Raw genomic sequence first — 19,955 nt, forward strand, 5'->3', positions numbered from 1 at the left:
TGGAGAGGTCTCCATTTTGCCGGGTTTTTTACTTTGTCGTGGAAATGTCCTCTATTTACCAAATCATGAGAGCAAACCACACACAAGTCAGAGTTAGTTATCACAAAGTCCATCTTTAATTATATGAGCTCTATCACAACCCTGTGACTCTCAGATCAATTCAGTGTCTATCAATGAATTCTCTGAGAGTCCCTTACACATTGCAGCTGAGATCCTTTAATATCAAAAGACACACATAGCCAGACAGCATAGGCATCATTTATCGTTCAGCTTTGTCTCCTAAACTATGTTATTTTCTCTAACTCAGAACCATAAAACAATCCTCCATATCAACAGGCATATATCAAATCCATCCTATCATGACAAGATCACAGAGACACACTGACAGACATTGTGGAGCCAAGAGATACACGCTTGACCTCTCCCCTCTCTCCGGCCCAAGCAACTTAGCCTGACATAGAACAAATACTGCAACCCCGCCACAGTATTATACAAAAATAACATTCTGATGAGAAGTAACTTACAAACATATGATGAATATAAAACATCTTACCTATGTTACCAACCAATTCTGATTATTCCCCAATACTTTCAGAAAGTATTCACACCCCTTGACTTTTTACACATTTTGTTGTGTTAAATCCTGAATTTAAATGGATTAATTCAGATGTTTTGGGGTCACTGGCCTACACACAACACCCCATAATGTCAAAGTGGAATTATGTTTTAAGAATTCTTTACAAAATGTATTTAAAATGAAAAGTGATTATATTTCTGGTATGAGTCCCAATCAGAGGCAGCTGTTTATCGTTGTCTCTGATTGGGGATTATATTTAGCCAGCCATTTTTCCCTTTGTGCTTTGTGGGATCTTGACTATGTATAGTTGCCTGTGAGCATTATTATAGCTTCACGTTTTGTTTTGCATTTATTGTTTTCTTTGAGTTTCACCTCATAATAAAGAGGATGGAACCATACCACACTGCATCTTGGTCCACTCATTATAAAGATCGTGACAGTAGATCCCACCAACAACGGACCAAGCAGCGGGCCCAGGAGGAAAGCCAGGAGTGGAGGACATCCTGGACATGGGACGAGATTATGGCAGGAAGCCTGCCATGGAAGCAGGCGGAGGCAGCGAGGGAAGGACAGCGACGATGCCAGTGTTCGCGGCCACAACTCAAGCCCAAAAGACAGCCCCAAATTTTTTACTTTGGGGGGGCGGCACACGGAGTGGCCGGCGACGCTAAGGGGTGAGTCAGAGACCGAGGAGGAATATTGGGACAGATTGAGCGAGGAGTGGGTGGCGAAAGTTGAGGGGAGTGAACCAGAGACTGTCAGTGAGTTGAGGGAGAATGTGGAGGAGAAATGAGAGTTATTGAATTGGTGGAGGATGCACAACATTTGCCCTAAGGAGCGTGTTATCTATTTAAAGCCACCTGAGTCAGCTCTCCATACTCATCCTGAGAAATGTGTTAAAGTTCCGGTACAATTGATGCCGGCTATATCACCAGGTCTCCAGTACACCTTCCCAGCCCAGTACGTCCTGTGCCTCTTCCTCGTACTCACCGTGTGAAGAGTGTCATCGTTCCGGTACAGTTGATGCTGGCTATACGCACCAGGTCTCCAGTACACCTTCCCAGCCCAGTACGTCCTGTGCCTCTTCCTCGTACTCACCGTGTGAAGAGTGTCATCGTTCCGGTACAGTTGATGCTGGCTATACGCACCAGGTCTCCAGTACACCTTCCCAGCCCAGTACGTCCTGTGCCTCCTCCTCGTACTCACCGTGTGAAGAGTGTCATCGTTCCGGTACAGTTGATGCTGGCTATACGCACCAGGTCTCCAGTACACCTTCCCAGCCCAGTACGTCCTTTGCCAACTCCTCGTTCTACGCACCGTGTCTCCAGTGCGCCTCTACAGCCCGGTACGGTACGTTCTGTTCCTGTTCCTCACACTCTCCCTCAAGTGTGCCTTCTCAGTTAGGTACGTCCTGTACCTGCTCATCCTGAGGTGTGCGTCACCAGCCTGGGGCCACCTGTACCGACCCACGCATCAGGCCTCCAGTGCGCTCCACAGTCCAGAGCTTCCGGCGACAGTTCCCGGTCCGGAGCCTCTGGCGACGATCCACGCACCAGAGCCGCCATTGAAGATGACGCATCCACGAGCGGAGTGGGTACTTCGCCCCGCACCGGAGCCGCCCCTGAAGGTAGATGCCCACCCGGACCCTCCCCTATTGAGTCAGATTTTGCGGTCGGAATCCGCACCTTTGGGGGGGGGGGGGGGGGGGGGGGAGTACTGTCACACCCTGACCATTGAGAGCTTTTTATTCTCTATGTTCGTCAGGTCGGGGTGTGACTAGGGTGGGTCATCTAGGTGATTATATTTCTATGTTGGCCTGGTATGGTTCCCAATCAGAGGCGGATATACCACGTGATTCGATCTTCTGCGTATAAAGTAATTTGGAAGGGCAAAAAAATATATGAGAACACAATCAGCTGTTCTCCGGGTGGTGTTAGATTACGAGTGTTTCAATTGTAACGTTAATACTATTACATACTGGTGTCATATTCCTGTTTTGAATAATTGTTTTTAAATATTTTAATATTCATGTCACACGTGAATCATTTGTACAGTTCTTTACTAAAAATGCAGTTATTTGTTATATTTGACTGAACGACTGATTACTCTGAGAGTGAGACAGATATATATTATTACTGTATAAAACCTAGCAGTACTACTGATTTCTCTGAGAGTGAGACAGATATATATTATTACTGTATAAAACCTAGCAGTACTACTGATTCCTCTGAGAGTCAGGCAGATATATATTATTACTGTGTAAAACCTAGCAGTACTACTGATTTCTCTGAGAGTCAGGCAGATATATATTATTACTGTGTAAAACCTAGCAGTACTACTGATTCCTCTGAGAGTGAGACAGATATATATTATTACTGTATAAAACCTAGCAGTACTACTGATTTCTCTGAGAGTCAGGCAGATATATATTATTACTGTGTAAAACCTAGCAGTACTACTGATTTCTCTGAGAGTCAGGCAGATATATATTATTACTGTGTAAAACCTAGCAGTACTACTGATTTCTCTGAGAGTGAGGCAGATATATATTATTACTGTGTAAAACCTAGCAGTTCTACTGATTTCTCTGAGAGTGAGGCAGATATATATTATTACTGTTTATATAAATTATTACTGTGTAAAACCTAGCAGTTCTACTGATTTCTCTGAGAGTGAGGCAGATATATATTATTACTGTATAAAACCTAGAAGTACTACTGATTTCTCTGAGAGTGAGGCAGATATATATTATTACTGTGTAAAACCTAGCAGTACTACTGATTTCTCTGAGAGTGAGGCAGATATATATTATTACTGTGTAAAACCTAGCAGTACTACTGATTCCTCTGAGTGAGACAGATATATATTATTACTGTGTAAAACCTAGCAGTACTCCTGATTTCTCTGAGAGTGAGGCAGATATATATTATTACTGTGTAAAACCTAGCAGTACTACTGATTTCACTGAGAGTGAGACAGATATATATTATTACTGTGTAAAACCTAGCAGTACTCCTGATTTCTCTGAGAGTGAGGCAGATATGTAGCATTTAAGAAAAAAGCATGATTATTTGTCTCTCTGAAATGAAACCATCAAACAATATATATATATATATATATATATATATATATATATATATATATATAATACATGTCTCTCATTGAACAACCCCATGCCGTGATTAGATAGTGAAAAAACACCAATCTTTTTCATAATTTCTCTAAACAATAAAAGCTAATTGACCAACTTTTCTGAAAATAGATATATAGTGTTTTGGAATGAAACCCTTCAATTGCTTAGTTCATTCCCAACATTTCCTATGTTGTATTTTAATAAAAATATATGTCATAAAATGCGGAACCCCTGCAAAATGCACCAGGCTGGAAACCACTGATCTTAAGCCTTTAGGATCTTCAGGAATGCACTGTGGGGACACTGTGGGGGCACTGTGGGGGCACTGTGGGGTCACTGTGGGGGCACTGTGGGGGCACTGAGGGGACACTGTGGGGACACTGTGGGGGCACTGTGGGGACAGACATACATTTCTTGGCATGTTTTATTAACTACATATGTTGTCTCTGACCTGGTATCAGTGACATGACATCATCATCTTTAGTCTAGATTAGACTAGAGACTGAAGGTCTGTTTCTGTTGTGTTGAAGCCCATTCCATCAGGAGAGACCAGACTCACCCAGCTGTCTGTCCATGAAGAGTGACGGGTCTATGGACGTTTTCTATGATTGCGAAGATGGAGACTTTTCTGCATTTACAGGGTAAGTAGTACTCATGGTACATACCAGGTATCTATAGTATATACCAGGTATGTATTCACAGAGAGACAGCAGTCTGTCCATGAAGACTCCACTCTATGATACTGCCAATTACATGCAACAAGGGAGACATTTCTTCAATACAGAGTAAATACTCCTGGTTTATACCAGGTATCTAGGCACAGAGTAAATACTCCTGGTATATACCAGGTATCTAGGCACAGAGTAAATACTCCTGGTATATAACAGGTATGTAATCACAGAGTAAATACTCCTGGTATATACCAGGTATCTAATCACAGAGTAAATACTCCTGGTATATACCAGGTATCTAACCACAGAGTAAATACTCCTGGTATGTACCAGGTATCTAACCACAGAGTAAATACTCCTGGTATATACCAGGTATCTAACCACAGAGTAAATACTCCTGGTATATACCAGGTATCTAGGCACAGAGTAAATACTCCTGGTATATACCAGGTATCTAGGCACAGAGTAAATACTCCTGGTATATACCAGGTATCTAACCACAGAGTAAATACTCCTGGTATATACCAGGTATCTAGGCACAGAGTAAATACTCCTGGTATATACCAGGTATCTAGGCACAGAGTAAATACTCCTGGTATATACCAGGTATCTAATTACAGAGTAAATACTCCTGGTATGTACCAGGTATCTAACCACAGAGTAAATACTCCTGTTATATACCAGGTATCTAACCACAGAGTAAATACTACTGGTATATACCAGGTATCTAACCACAGGGTAAATACTCCTGGTATATACCAGGTATCTAACCACAGAGTGAATACTCCTGGTATATACCAGGTATCTAATTGCAGAGTAAATACTCCTGGTATATACCAGGTATCTAACCACAGAGTAAATACTCCTGGTATATACCATTTATCTAACCACAGAGTAAATAGTCCTGGTATATACCAGGTATCTAACACAGAGTAAAAGAGTAAAATCACAGAATAAAATCACATGATAAAAAAAATACTGTTAATATCTGATATTGCAAGCCTTTCGGTGGGAATGACTTCAACACTCGCGTCGCTAAATACATTTCGTTATTAAAAATGACACACTGCTCTCGCGCGCCAACGAGCGTCTAGAAGTCAGTTCTATTTGTGACACAGTTCGCGCTGCATCTCCTCATTGGTTTATAGAAGCAGGTACCCACGTGCCATCTCCTCATTGGTTTATAGAAGCAGGTACCCACGTGTCATCTCCTCATTGGTTTATAGAAGCAGGTACCCACGTGCCATCTCCTCATTGGTTTATAGAAGCAGGTACCCAGGTGCCATCTCCTCATTTAGCAAAAAAACATAACTTAACATAAACATAACTTCTTTAAACAATAAAAGCTCATTTACGAACATTTCTGAATACGAATATATAGCTTTTTGGAATGAAACTCTTCTTATGTTTCCCCATCTGAGCTCAGAGTAGATGAGATGTAATGTTTGTCTCTGTTGTGTTGAAGACCAATCAAGCAGGAGAGACCAGCCTCCCCTGTTCCCAGCTGTGTGTCCATGAAGAGTGACTGGTCTATGAGTCAACCTATACAGTTTAGAGAGGGAGATTTTTCTACTGAACAAAGGTAAGAAGAACTCATGGGTCCTGGTCAGTGAGTTAAACAACACTGTCTCTAGTCATTTCTCCTCTCACATTTTCCCATTTATTGTTGTTGTTTTCATAATCCATAGGCTAATCATTTTGTCCATTTTCATAGTCCTAAAACAATATTAAACAAACACAACATTCCCTCCCTGTGTGTGTGTGTGTGTGTGTGTGTGTGTGTGTGTGTGTGTGTGTGTGTGTGTGTGTGTGTGTGTGTGTGTGTGTGTGTATATGTCTCATGTTTTTTCCACAGAAACCAACAGGAGAGATCAGAGTCAGAGATTCTCAGTGGTCAGTCTTCCCACAGTCATCAAACAGACCTGGCCTCCATATTCAGTGTATGTGGTCCTGTTATGTACATTTGTTTTTGTTTACCTCAAGAAAAGTTGACCTGTCAATCATTCATTAATGTGTTAATGAGAAAGCATTTATTCTCTTGCTTAACTCATTTACTTTATTTATTTCAGATGCTTGAAGATAATATTATGACATTTGTGAAGAACGAGCTGAAGAGGTTCAAGAGGATTCTTAGTCCAGAACTCCCAGAAGGCTTTGAGAGTCAGAAGCAGGATAAGGAAGTGGTGGATGCTGAAGATGAGAAGCTGGAGAGCAGTGCCAGAGAGGGGGCTCTGAAGATCACACTGCACATCCTGAGGAAAATGAACCAGGGGGACCTTGCTGACACACTGGAGAAATGTAAGATCTGTCTGCCTCATGTTGAATGATGTTTTATAACATTTAAAAGTTGTAGCTAAAGTACAGCTAAAGTAGCTGTGTAAATCAATGATATTGTAGCAGCCTTAACTAGAGGTCGACCGATTATGATTTTTCAATGCAGATACCGATATGATATTAAAAAATACAAAATAAATGTATTTTTAATAATGACAATTACAACTTACTGAATGAACACTTATTTTAACTTAATACATCAATAAAATCAATTTATCCTCAAATAAATAATGAAACATCTTCAATTTGGTTTAAATAATGCAAAAACAAAGTGTTGGAGAAGAAAGTAAAAGTGCAATATGTGCCATGTAAGAAAGATAACTTTTAAGTTCCTTGCTCAGAACATGAGAACATATGAAAGCTGGTGGTTCCTTTTAACATGAGTCTTCAATATTCCCAGGTAAGAAGTTTTAGGTTGTAGTTATTATAGGAATTATAGGACTATTTCTCTCTATACCATTTGTATTTCATTAACCTTTGACTATTGGATGTTCTTATAGGCACTTTAGTATTGCCAGTGTAACAGTATAGCTTCCGTCCCTCTCCTCGCTCCTCCCTGGGCTCGAACCAGGAACACAACGACAACAGCCACCCCCGAAGCAGCGTTTCCCATGCAGAGCAAGGGAAACAACCACTCCAAGGCTCAAAGCGAGTGACGTTTGAAACGCTATTAGCGTGCACTAACTAGCTAGCCATTTCACTTCGGTTACACCAGCCTCATCTCGGGAGTTGATCTCGGGAGTTGCTGCCAACACACTGCCAACACACTGACTCAACTCCAGCCACTTTAATAATGGGAATTGATGGGAAATGATGTAAAATATATCACTAGCCACTTTAAACAATGCTACCTAATATAATGTTTACATACCCTACATTATTCATCTCATATGTATACGTATATACTGTACTCTATATCATCTACTGCATCTTTATGTAATACATGTATCACTAGCCATTTTAACTATGCCACTTTGTTTACATACTCATCTCATATGTATATACTGTACTCGATACCATCTACTGTATCTTGCCTATGCTGCTCTGTACCATCACTCATTCATATATCTTTATGTACATACTCCTTATCCCCTTACACTTGTGTGTATAAGACAGTAGTTTTTTGGAATTGTTAGCTAGATTACTTGTTGGTTATTACTGCATTGTCGGAACTAGAAGCACAAGCATTTCACTACACTCGCATTAACATCTGCTCACCATGTGTATGTGACAAATAACATTTGATTTGATGATTTGATTTGATTGGCTTGAAGTCATAAACAGCGCAATGCTTGATACTTGTATGCTTGTATGCTCAGTCAGATTATATATATTATCTAGCAGGACACGCTAGATAATATCTAGTAATATCATCATTAACTCGTGATTATGATTGATTGATTGTTTTTTATAAGATACATTTAATGCTAGCTAGCAACTTACCAACTTACTTCCCGTAACAGGCAGTCTCCTTGTGGAGTGCAACGAGAGGCAGGCAGGTCGTTATTGCGTTGGACTAGTTAACTTGAAGGTTGCAAGATTCGATCCCCCGAGCTGACCAGGTGAAAATCTGTCATTCTGCCCCTGAATGAGGCAGTTAACCCACCGTTCCTAGGCCGTCATTGAAATTAAGAATGTGTTCTTAACTGATTTGCCTAGTTAAATAAAGGTGTAAAAAATAATAATAATAATAATAAAATCGGCAAAATCGGTGCCAAAAATTATAATTTCTGTTATGAAAACTTGAAATCGGCCATTCCGGATAATCGGTCGACCTCTAGCCTGAACACAACACCTAGTGACCCCATCAAGTAGCAGCAGGATGTGTTGTGGTGATTCATTTAGAGAGAGAGAGACAACATTAATAATACCATCAATAATACCAATAATAATATAATCAGTCACACCAGTCTGTAATGCATTATGAAAACATTTACACATTTATACAGTCAGTTAAGAGAATAAATTATTATAATTGAAAACTTTATAACAGTCCTACAATACTGTAGACATTAAAACAGACGTAATATTAATATCCTCTGTGTTATTTCTAGATTCAGATGAGCTTGCTGTGATTTGCCAACTTGAACTCAAATCTAATCTAAAGAAGAAGTTTCAATGTGTATTTGAGGGGATCGCTAAACAAGGAAACCCAACACTTCTCAATAATATCTACACAGAGCTCTACATCACAGAGGGTGGAACAGGAGAGGTCAATAATGAACATGAGCTGAGACAGATTGAGACAACAAACAGGAAAAAAGCAAGACCAGAGACTGCAATCAAATGTAATGACATCTTCAAACCCTTAACGGGACAAGACAAACCTATCAGAACTGTGCTGACAAAGGGAGTCGCTGGCATTGGAAAAACAGTCTCTGTGCAGAAGTTCATTCTGGACTGGGCTGAAGGAAAAGCAAATCAGGATGTCCAATTTGTATTTTCATTCCCTTTTCGGGAGCTGAATTTGAAGAAGGACAAACACACTTTCATTGAACTTCTCAATCACTTCTCAATGGAAACCAAACAATCAACCTCCAACTTCGACATGTACAAAGTTCTGTTCATCTTTGATGGTCTGGATGAGTGCCGACTGCCCCTAGACTTCCAGAAGAACAAAATATGTTATGACGTCACAGAGTCAACCTCAGTGGATGTTCTGCTGACAAATCTCATCAGGGGAAATCTGCTTCCCTCTGCTCTCCTCTGGATAACTACCCGACCTGCAGCAGCCAATAAGATCCCTTCAGAATGTGTTGACCACGTGACAGAGGTACGAGGGTTCAATGACCCACAGAAGGAGGAGTACTTCAGGAAGAGATTCAGTGATGAGGACCTGGCCAGCAGAATCATCTCACACATAAAGACATCAAGGAGCCTCCACATCATGTGCCACATTCCAGTCTTCTGTTGGATTTCTGCAACAGTCCTTGAACACATGCTGAAACATAAGAGAGAAGAGATGCCCAAGACTCTGACTGAGATGTACACACACCTTGTGGAGTTTCATATTAAACAGAAGAATGAAAAGTATCTTGGGAAAGAAGAGACAGGTCCACACTGGAATAAAGAGAGCATTCTGTCACTGGGAAAACTGGCTTTTCAACAGCTTGTGAAAGGCAATCTGATTTTCTATGAAGAAGACCTGAAAGAGTCTGGCATTGATGTTAATGAAGCCTCAGTGTACTCAGGATTGTGCACACAGCTCTTTAAAGAGGAATGTGTGCTGTACCAGGACAAGGTGTACTGCTTCGTACATCTGAGCATTCAGGAGTTTCTGGCTGCTGTATATGTGCTCCTCTCATTCATCAACAACAATGAGAATCTAATGGACAAACTGAAAACAAACGACGAGCCTGAAATTGCTTTCTACAAGGGTGCTGTGGATAAAGCCTTACAAAGTGAGACGGGAAACCTGGACCTTTTCCTTCGCTTCCTTCTGGGCCTCTCACTGGAGTCCAATCAGAAGCACTTACGAGGTCTACTGACAAAGACAAGAAGTAGCTCACAGAGCCATGAAGAAACAATCAAGTACATCAAGGAGAAGATCAGGGAGAATCCCTCTCCAGAGAGGAGCATCAATCTGTTCCACTGTCTGAATGAACTGAATGACCATTCTCTAGTGGAGGAGATCCAAAGATACCTGAGATCAGGAAGTCTCTCTAGGTTCAAACTGTCACCTGCACAGTGGTCAGCTCTGGTCTTTGTGTTGCTGACTTCAGAAAAGGTGCTGGATGTGTTTGACCTGAAGAAATACTCCAGATCAGAGGAAGGTCTTCTGAGGCTGCTGCCAGTGGTCAAAGCCTCCCGAGCTGTTCTGTGAGTAGATAAAATGACATTATTCATCAGGAAGAAATATTCAGTTTAGAGAAACATATGTATTATAATAGTTATATAATATTATATTGAATAACACATTGAATAAATGCATAGATTTTTACATTAGTTTAACATTATGACCACACAATTCTAGGAGATGGAAGATGAATCACTATACCTTATCCAACCTATTAGTTCCACCACCCACACATGCTATGACATCTTCTGGTTTCAATGATGTTTCTATAGACAATATCTCTCTCTTCATCACTCATTACCTAGGTTTACCTCCACTGTATTCACATCCTACCATACCTTTGTCTGTACATTATACCTTGATGCTATTTTATCGGCCCCAGAAACCTCCTTTTACTCTCTGTTCCAGACGTTCTAGACGACCAATTCTTATTGCTTTTAGCCGCACCCTTATTCTACTCCTCCTATGTTCCTCTGGCAATGTAGAGGTGAATCCAGGCCCTGCAGTGCCTAGCTCCACTCCTATTCCCCAGGCGCTCTCTTTTGACGACTTCTGTAACCGTAATAGCCTTGGTTTCATGCATGTTAACATTAGAAGCCTCCTCCCTAAGTTTGTTCTATTCACTGCTTTAGCACACTCTGCCAACCCGGATGTTCTAGCTGTGTCTGAATCCTGGCTTAGGAAGACCACCAAAAATTCTGAAATTTTAATTCCAAACTACAACATTTTCAGACAAGATAGAACTGCCAAAGGGGGCGGTGTTGCAATCTACTGCAAAGATAGGCTGCAGAGTTCTGTCCTACTATCCAGGTTTGTACTCAAACAATTTGAACTTCTACTTTTAAAAATCCACCTCTCTAAAAACAAGTCTGTCACCGTTGCCGCCTGCTATAGACCACCCTCTGCACCCAGCTGTGCTCTGGACACCATATGTGAACTGATTGCCCCCCAGCTATCTTCAGAGCTCGTGCTGCTAGGTGACCTAAACTGGAACATGCTTAACACCCCAGCCATCCTACAATCTAAACTTGATGCCCTCAATCTCACACAAATTATCAAGGAACCTACCAGGTACCTCCCCAAAGCCTTAAACACGGGCATCCTCATAGATATCATCCTAACCAACTTGCCCTCTAAATACACCTCTGCTGTCTTCAACCAAGATCTCAGCGATCACTGCCTCATTGCCTGCATCCGTAATGGGTCAGCGGTCAAATGACCTCCACTCATCACTGTAAAACGCTCCCTGAAACACTTCAGCGAGCAGGCCTTTCTAATCGACCTGGCCGGGGTATCCTGGAAGGAAATTGATCTCATCCCGTCAGTAGAGGATGCCTGGATATTTTTTTTAAACTGCCTTCCTAACCATCTTAAATAAACATGCCCCATTCAAGAAATTTAGAACCAGGAACAGATATAGCCCTTGGTTCTCCCCAGACATGACTGCCCTTAACCAACACCAAAACATCCTCTGGCGTTCTGCATTAGCATCGAACAGCCCCCGTGATATGCAGCTGTTCAGAGAAGCTAGAAACCATTATACACAGGCAGTTAGAAAAGCCAAGGCTAGCTTTTTCAAGCAGACATTTGCTTCCTGCAACACTAACTCAAAAAAGTTCTGGGACACTGTAAAGTCCATGGAGAATAAGAACACCTCCTCCCAGCTGCCCACTGCACTGAAGATAGGAAACACTGTCACCACTGATAAATCCACCATAATTGAGAATTTCAATAAGCATTTTTCTACGGCTGGCCATGCTTTCCACCTGGCTACTCCTACCCCGGTCAACAGCACTGCACCCCCAACAGCAACTCGCCCAAGCCTTCCCCATTTCTCCTTCTCCCAAATCCGTGCAGCTGATGTTCTGAAAGAGCTGCAAAATCTGGACCCCTACAAATCAGCCGGGCTAGACAATCTGGACCCTTTCTTTCTAAAATTATCTGCCGAAATTGTTGCCACCCCTATTACTAGCCTGTTCAACCTCTCTTTCGTGTCGTCTGAGATTCCCAAAGATTGGAAAGCAGCTGCGGTCATCCCCCTCTTCAAAGGGGGGGACACTCTTGACCCAAACTGCTACAGACCTGTATCTATCCTACCATGCCTTTCTAAGGTCTTCGAAAGCCAAGTCAACAAACAGATTACCGACCATTTCGAATCTCACCATACCCTCTCTGCTATGCAATCTGGTTTCAGAGCTGGTCATGGGTGCACCTCAGCCACGCTCAAGGTCCTAAACGATATCTTAACCGCCATCGATAAGAAACATTACTGTGCAGCCGTATTCATTGATCTGGCCAAGGCTTTCGACTCTGTCAATCACCACATCCTCATCGGCAGACTCGACAGCCTTGGTTTCTCAAATGATTGCCTCGCCTGGTTCACCAACTACTTCTCTGATAGAGTTCAGTGTGTCAAATCGGAGAGTCTGCTGACCGACTCTCTTCTCTGTATATATCAATGAGGTCGCTCTTGCTGCTGGTGAGTCTCTGATCCACCTCTATGCAGACGACACCATTCTGTATACTTCTGGCCCTTCTTTGGACACTGTGTTAACAACCCTCCAGGCAAGCTTCAATGCCATACAACTCTCCTTCCGTGGCCTCCAATTGCTCTTAAATGCAAGTAAAACTAAATGCATGCTCTTCAACCGATCGTTGCCTGCACCTACCCGCCTGTCCAACATCACTACTCTGGACGGCTCTGACTTAGAATACGTGGACAACTACAAATACTTAGGTGTCTGGTTAGACTGTAAACTCTCCTTCCAGACCCATATCAAACATCTCCAATCCAAAGTTAAATCTAGAATTGGCTTCCTATTTCGCAACAAAGCATCCTTCACTCATGCTGCCAAACATACCCTTGTAAAACTGACCATCCTACCAATCCTCGACTTTGGCGATGTAATTTACAAAATAGCCTCCAATACCCTACTCAACAAATTGGATGCAGTCTATCACAGTGCAATCCGTTTTGTCACCAAAGCCCCATATACTACCCACCATTGCGACCTGTACGCTCTCGTTGGCTGGCCCTCGCTTCATACTCGTCGCCAAACCCACTGGCTCCATGTCATCTACAAGACCCTGCTAGGTAAAGTTCCCCCTTATCTCAGCTCGCTGGTCACCATAGCATCTCCCACCTGTAGCACACGCTCCAGCAGGTATATCTCTCTAGTCACCCCCAAAACCAATTATTTCTTTGGCCGCCTCTCTTTCCAGTTCTCTGCTGCCAATGACTGGAACGAACGACAAAAATCTCTGAAACTGGAAACACTTATCTCCCTCACTAGCTTTAAGCACCAACTGTCAGAGCAGCTCACAGATTACTGCACCTGTACATAGCCCACCTATAATTTAGCCCAAACAACTACCTCTTTCCCAACTGTATTTAATTCATTTATTTATTTTGCTCCTTTGCACCCCATTATTTTTATTTCTACTTTGCACATTCTTCCATTGCAAATCTACCATTCCAGTGTTTTACTTGCTATATTGTATTTACTTTGCCACCATGGCCTTTTTTGCCTTTACCTCCCTTCTCACCTCATTTGCTCACGTCGTATATAGACTTGTTTATACTGTATTATTGACTGTATGTTTGTTTTACTCCATGTGTAACTCTGTGTTGTTGTATGTATTGTACTGCTTTGCTTTATCTTGGCCAGGTTGCAATTGTAAATGAGAACTTGTTCTCTACTTGCCTACCTTGCCTACCTATAAAGGTGAAATAAAATCTATATGTTGTTTGGGAAAATAAACCAAATGCATCTGCCATTGTCCTTCTACACTACTGGTGTTAAATTAACAGTGTATTTGTGAAGTCATGATGATCTCTTTGTCAGGCTGTCAGGCTGTGGAGTCACAGAGGAAGGCTGTGCTTCTCTGGTCTCTGCTCTGGAGTCAAACCCCTCACACCTGAGAGAGCTGGACCTGAGTAACAATGACCTGAAGGATTCAGGAGTGAAGCTGCTCTCTGCTGGACTGGGGAATCCCCACTGTAAACTGGAGACTCTGAGGTCAGTATTCCTGTAGTTGGTCAACAAGTGATAACTGTTCACCAGATCCACCTGTGTTTACAAGACACACATGGTCCACAACATATGTGATTGGACAGCATTTTGGATTTGAGATAGAATGTTTCAAATTAGGAGTACAGAATGTCACCTTTTATTTGAGGTTAATGGTGAGAGGTTAGCATGTTTTGTTGTAGCCTCTGTTATTGGTAATGGTGAGAGGTTAGTATGTTTTGTTGTAGTCTCTGTTATTGGTAATGGTGAGAGGTTAGCATGTTTTGTTTACTCTCTTAGACAGAAAAGTACTCCACTCATCATCCACCATTTTATTATTGGGCAAAACACAACCAAAACAAACTGCAAATGCAACCAACGAGTTTACGACAAAAAACTACATTTTTGACTATTTTCTATTTGACTATTTTAATACACTATGAGTGAATTGTTCAGAATACTTAAGACTTCTTCAAATGGGGAGACTGGAAACATAAATTGTTTTCATTTTTAATAGTGAAACACAATGTGTCTTAAAATACCCTCAAATAAAAGGTGACATTAAATACTGTCACCTCATATGAAACATTTGACCTCAAATCCAAAATGTTGGAGTATAGAGACACATTTAAAATGTTTGCTTCACTGTCTAAATAGATATGGTGTGGACTGTATACTCAATACAATCTAAATCTGATACCTCACTGTCTAAATAGATATGGTGTGGACTGTTTACTCAATACAATCTAAATCTGATACCTCACTGTCTAAATAGATATGGTGTGGACTGTATACTCAATACAATCTAAATCTGATACCTCACTGTCTAAATAGATATGGTGTGGACTGTATACTCAATACAATCTAAATCTGATACCTCACTGTCTAAATAGATATGGTGTGGACTGTATACTCAATACAATCTAAATCTGATTCCTCACTGTCTGTCTTCTGACTGATACTGCTTTTTAAACTGGTCTGGTCAGTCTGCTATAATATTTGTACTATACATGTTTCTATCTGCAGGCAATACTTTGATCATTTGTCATTTTTTATGATGATACACTATTTTATGAATAGATATAGAAGGTTTCAGGACACTGATATATCTGAATATGTTGAAAAATATACTGCCACTATTTTCACCACCAAAGAATAGCAGTGTGATTTTAATATGATTTGACTCTTTGCAGGCTGTCAGGCTGTCTAGTCACAGAGGAAGGCTGTGCTTCTCTGGTCTCAGCTCTGAGGTCAAACCCCTCACACCTGAGAGAGCTGGACCTGAGCTACAATCACCCAGGAGACTCAGGAGTCAGACTGCTCTCTGCTGGACTGGAGGATCCACACTGCAGACTGGAGAAACTCAAGTATGTAGTGGGTTTATGTCAATGTTCATATCAGACATGTTTGACTTATCAGGATAGTTAAGACAAACATTATTACCACCACTTGGACAAAGTTATATACTGACTGTGTGTGTGTGTGTGTGTGTGTGTGTGTGTGTGTGTGTGTGTGTGTGTGTGTGTGTGTGTGTGTGTGTGTGTGTGTGTGTGTGTGTGTGTGTGTGTGTATGTATGTTCAGTGTTTCCAGTGTGTCTGTCCAGTGTCTGTGCCCAGTGTGTGTCACAAAAGATCTGTTGTGACACACACACAAACACTGGAAACACTGGACACACACACACTGGACACACGCATACACATACTGGACACACACACACACACATACTGGACACACACACACACACACACACACAGACACATGCTGGACACCCACTGAATGCACGCTGGACATACACACACACACACACACACAGGACACACACACACACTGGACACACACAATGGACACAAACTGTACATACAATCTGGAGACACACACACACTGGAGACACACACACTGGACACACACACACACAGACAACCATTCTTAGTTATTTGCTGACCGTGTGTGTGTGTGTGTGTGTGTGTGTGTGTGTGTGTGTGTGTGTGTGTGTGTGTGTGTGTTCAGGTGTATCCCTCAATGACTGTCTGTTCTTCTGCTTACCGCTACAGTGTGGAACATGGTGGAGAGAACAGAATGAAACCTGGGCTTAGAAAATGTGAGTGTTGACTGATGTGAAGAATATGACTAAGAATAAGTCTTGATTCAAGTTAAGTCAAAGTCAAAGACCACCATCATTACTGACTTGGTCATATTAAATATCAGCTGTAGTTCTACAGAAGCAGAAATCAGGGACACCAAAGTTTACAAAGAGTTTATTTTTGTGTCTGTGTGTGTGTGTGTGTGTGTTTGCGTGTGTAATAAAAGCGGAATAAGTGTGTTTTATATTACCATACAGTATAACATCTGATCATTCAACAAGTCTCACGTTACCTTCACTTCTCCTTTTGATACCTAGAAACATCTACATTAAATTAATTAGTGAAAAGTGAGTTAACATTCTAATGTGAATGATGATGATTTCTAATATTGTGTCTGGTTTCATCCATCAGATGTCTGTGATCTCACACTGGACCCAAACACAGTAAACAGACACCTCTCTCTCTCTGAGGAGAACAGAAAGGTGACATGTAGGAGAAAGAAGCAGCCGTATCCTGATCACCCAGAGAGATTTGAGAACTGTGAACAGGTGATGTGTAGAGAAGGTCTGACTGGGCGCTGTTACTGGGAGGTAGAGAGGAGTGGGAGAGGGGCTGGTATAGTAGTGACATATAAAGGAATCAGCAGGAGAGAAGGGGGTAATGACTGTGGTCTTGGATGGAATGGCAAGTCCTGGAGTCTGGTCTGCACTGACAACCGTTACTATGCCTGGCACAATAAAAATCGGACTACCATAGACGTCCGCCCCTCCAGCCCCTACAGAGTAGGAGTGTATCTGGACTGGCCAGCCGGCACTCTGTCCTTCTATAGAGCCTCCTCTGACACACTGACCCACCTGATCACATTCACCTCAACATTCACTGAGCCCCTCTATCCAGGGATTAGGGTTTGGGGTGATGACTCCTCAGTGTCAATAATCACCTGACACACACACACACACACACACTGACCCACCTGATCACATTCACCCATCTATCCCTCTATCCAAACACACACTGGACAAACAACAGTTTCAGTAAATAATAACTTGACACATTCGGATTATGATAATGGCGACTCAGTGACACACACACACACACACACACACACACTGACACTGTCCACACACTCACACACTGAACACACACACAGGGCACACACTCACACCGAACACACACTGGACACACAAACATTTTCACCAATGGGCCCTTCTGTCTTTAAGGCATAACACACACACACACAAAGTGGACATACACAAACACGCACTGGACACACACACACACACACACACACACACACACACTTACACTGGACACACACACACACTGTACACACACATTCACACTGGACACACACATATACACACACACTGGATAACAGGTTCTAGAACAGCTTGTATCCCAGTTCTATCTGCCTGTTAAATCAGTTTCTGGACCACAGGTTCTAGAACAGCTTCTATCCCAGTTCTATCTGCCTGTTAAATCCGTTTCTGGATAACAGGTTCTAGAACAGCTTCTATCCCAGTTCTATCTGCCTGTTAAATCAGTTTCTGGATAACAGGTTCTAGAACAGCTTCTATCCCAGTTCTATCTGCCTGTTAAAGCAGTTTCTGGATAACAGGTTCTAGAACAGCTTCTATCCCAGTTCTATCTGCCTGTTAAATCATCAACCTAAACTGTTTTCATCAGACTATTAGAACATGACTGAACCTTTTGGTTCCATTTCTGATCTTTTACCACTTTGCATTTTTTATGATATATTTTACTGTTTGTGTTTGTACCACAGGAGGTTGGTGGGACCTTAATTGGGGAGGACAGGCTTGTAATGACTGGAGGGGAATAAGTGGAATGGTATCAAACACGTGGTTTCCATGTGTTCCATTTCATTCACTCTGTTCCAGACATTATTATGAGCCATCCTCCCCTCACCAGCCTCCTCTGGTATGTACTGTCCTATATGTGAGAGAGATCCAACAAGGAATTACAATGTATGTATTACTTTTAATACCTGCAAATGGCAAATAAACTACTTGAACTCCTTCTGAATGTCTGCAGCCGACTAGACTGTTGGCGTCTGACAAGAGGTGAAAATATTACAGGAATATTCTGCAAATGTTGATGAAGACGTCACTCAATCCCCCCAAAACAACATGCAGTCTTTCCACAAGACTCCCATGAAGTTATAGTGTGACGTTATGAGTTGACGTTAAAGTAACATTCTCAGAACATACTGCACTTGTTTTATACTGTTTTAGATGGATCCTCTGTTTATCATCTTGTTTTATACTGTTTTAGATGGATCCTCTGTTTATCATCTTGTTTTATACTGTTTTAGATGGATCCTCTGTTTATCATCTTGTTTTATACTGTTTTAGATGGATCCTCTGTTTATCATCTTGTTTTATACTGTTTTAGATGGATCCTCTGTTTATCATCTTGTTTTATACTGTTTTAGATGGATCCTCTGTTTATCATCTTGTTTTATACTGTTTTAGATGGATCCTCTGTTTATCATCTTGTTTTATACTGTTTTAGATGGATCCTCTGTCTATCATCTTGTTTTATACTGTTTTAGATGGATCCTCTGTTTATCATCTTGTTTTATACTGTTTTAGATGGATCCTCTGTTTATCATCTTGTTTTATACTGTTTTAGATGGATCCTCTGTTTATCATCTTGTTTTATACTGTTTTAGATGGATCCTCTGTTTATCATCTGTTTATCATCTTGTTTTATACTGTTTTAGATGGATCCTCTGTTTATCATCTTGTTTTATACTGTTTTAGATGGATCCTCTGTTTATCATCTTGTTTTATACTGTTTTAGATGGATCCTCTGTTTATCATCTTGTTTTATACTGTTTTAGATGGATCCTCTGTTTATCATCTTATTTTATACTGTTATAGATGGATCCTCTGTTTAAACATTTAAACTCTAACAATAACACTGTTAAAATACCAATGTGATCATTTGTTGTGTGTTATATATGGACATACGCTCCATAGTTGTACTTGTATACAAGGATATATTGTACTTTTCATAATTAAACATAATTGAATCAAGAAAAAGCCTGTTCATTGTGAAAACAGTTGGGTTCGATTCTTCATTGCCTCTGCCAGTCACAGGTTGATGTTTGTCATGAATCTTGACCTGGAGCCAGAACTGTGTGATTTCCTCTAGACATGCCAGCTACAAAGTCAAAATTGGCTGTGGAAAATAATGTTGTTTTATGGTCTTAATTTAAGAGAAGGATTAGCAGTGTGGTCAGGGTTAAGGTTAGAATTAAAATCTGATTGTATTACTTTGTGCCTGTGCCAACTAGTGACCTCTTTGCTGAACTGCCTCCAGGGCAAGA

General features: G+C 41.3%; 1 protein-coding gene and 1 long non-coding RNA gene across 2 annotated transcripts; both read left to right on the forward strand.

The window, feature by feature from the left end:
* The first annotated feature begins 457 nt into the window (after positions 1–457).
* Positions 458–6,321, forward strand: LOC139422468 (uncharacterized). Its single transcript, XR_011635735.1, has 4 exons — positions 458–2,204; positions 4,241–4,351; positions 5,847–5,963; positions 6,237–6,321. It is a non-coding gene; the product is annotated as an uncharacterized lncRNA (long non-coding RNA).
* A 138-nt stretch (positions 6,322–6,459) lies between these two features.
* Positions 6,460–17,547, forward strand: LOC139422621 (NLR family CARD domain-containing protein 3-like). Its single transcript, XM_071173767.1, has 4 exons — positions 6,460–6,679; positions 8,770–10,534; positions 14,357–14,496; positions 17,015–17,547. The coding sequence occupies exons 1-4, from the start codon at positions 6,469–6,471 to the stop codon at positions 17,545–17,547; spliced, it is 2,649 nt and encodes an 882-aa protein (XP_071029868.1). The 5' UTR covers positions 6,460–6,468.
* The last annotated feature ends 2,408 nt before the right edge of the window (positions 17,548–19,955 follow it).

This window comes from Oncorhynchus clarkii, chromosome 12 (genome assembly GCF_045791955.1).
Source record: "Oncorhynchus clarkii lewisi isolate Uvic-CL-2024 chromosome 12, UVic_Ocla_1.0, whole genome shotgun sequence".
In the NCBI taxonomy this organism is placed as follows: domain Eukaryota; kingdom Metazoa; phylum Chordata; class Actinopteri; order Salmoniformes; family Salmonidae; genus Oncorhynchus; species Oncorhynchus clarkii.

Bases quoted from the DNA above. Each gene is read 5' to 3' on its own strand.
- LOC139422621 (XM_071173767.1), top strand. From the start codon at position 6,469: ATGACATTTGTGAAGAACGAGCTGAAGAGGTTCAAGAGGATTCTTAGT. The intron at 6,680-8,769 runs GTAAGATCTGTC...TGTTATTTCTAG, and splicing joins TGCTGACACACTGGAGAAAT to ATTCAGATGAGCTTGCTGTG. The intron at 10,535-14,356 runs GTGAGTAGATAA...TCTCTTTGTCAG, and splicing joins AAAGCCTCCCGAGCTGTTCT to GCTGTCAGGCTGTGGAGTCA.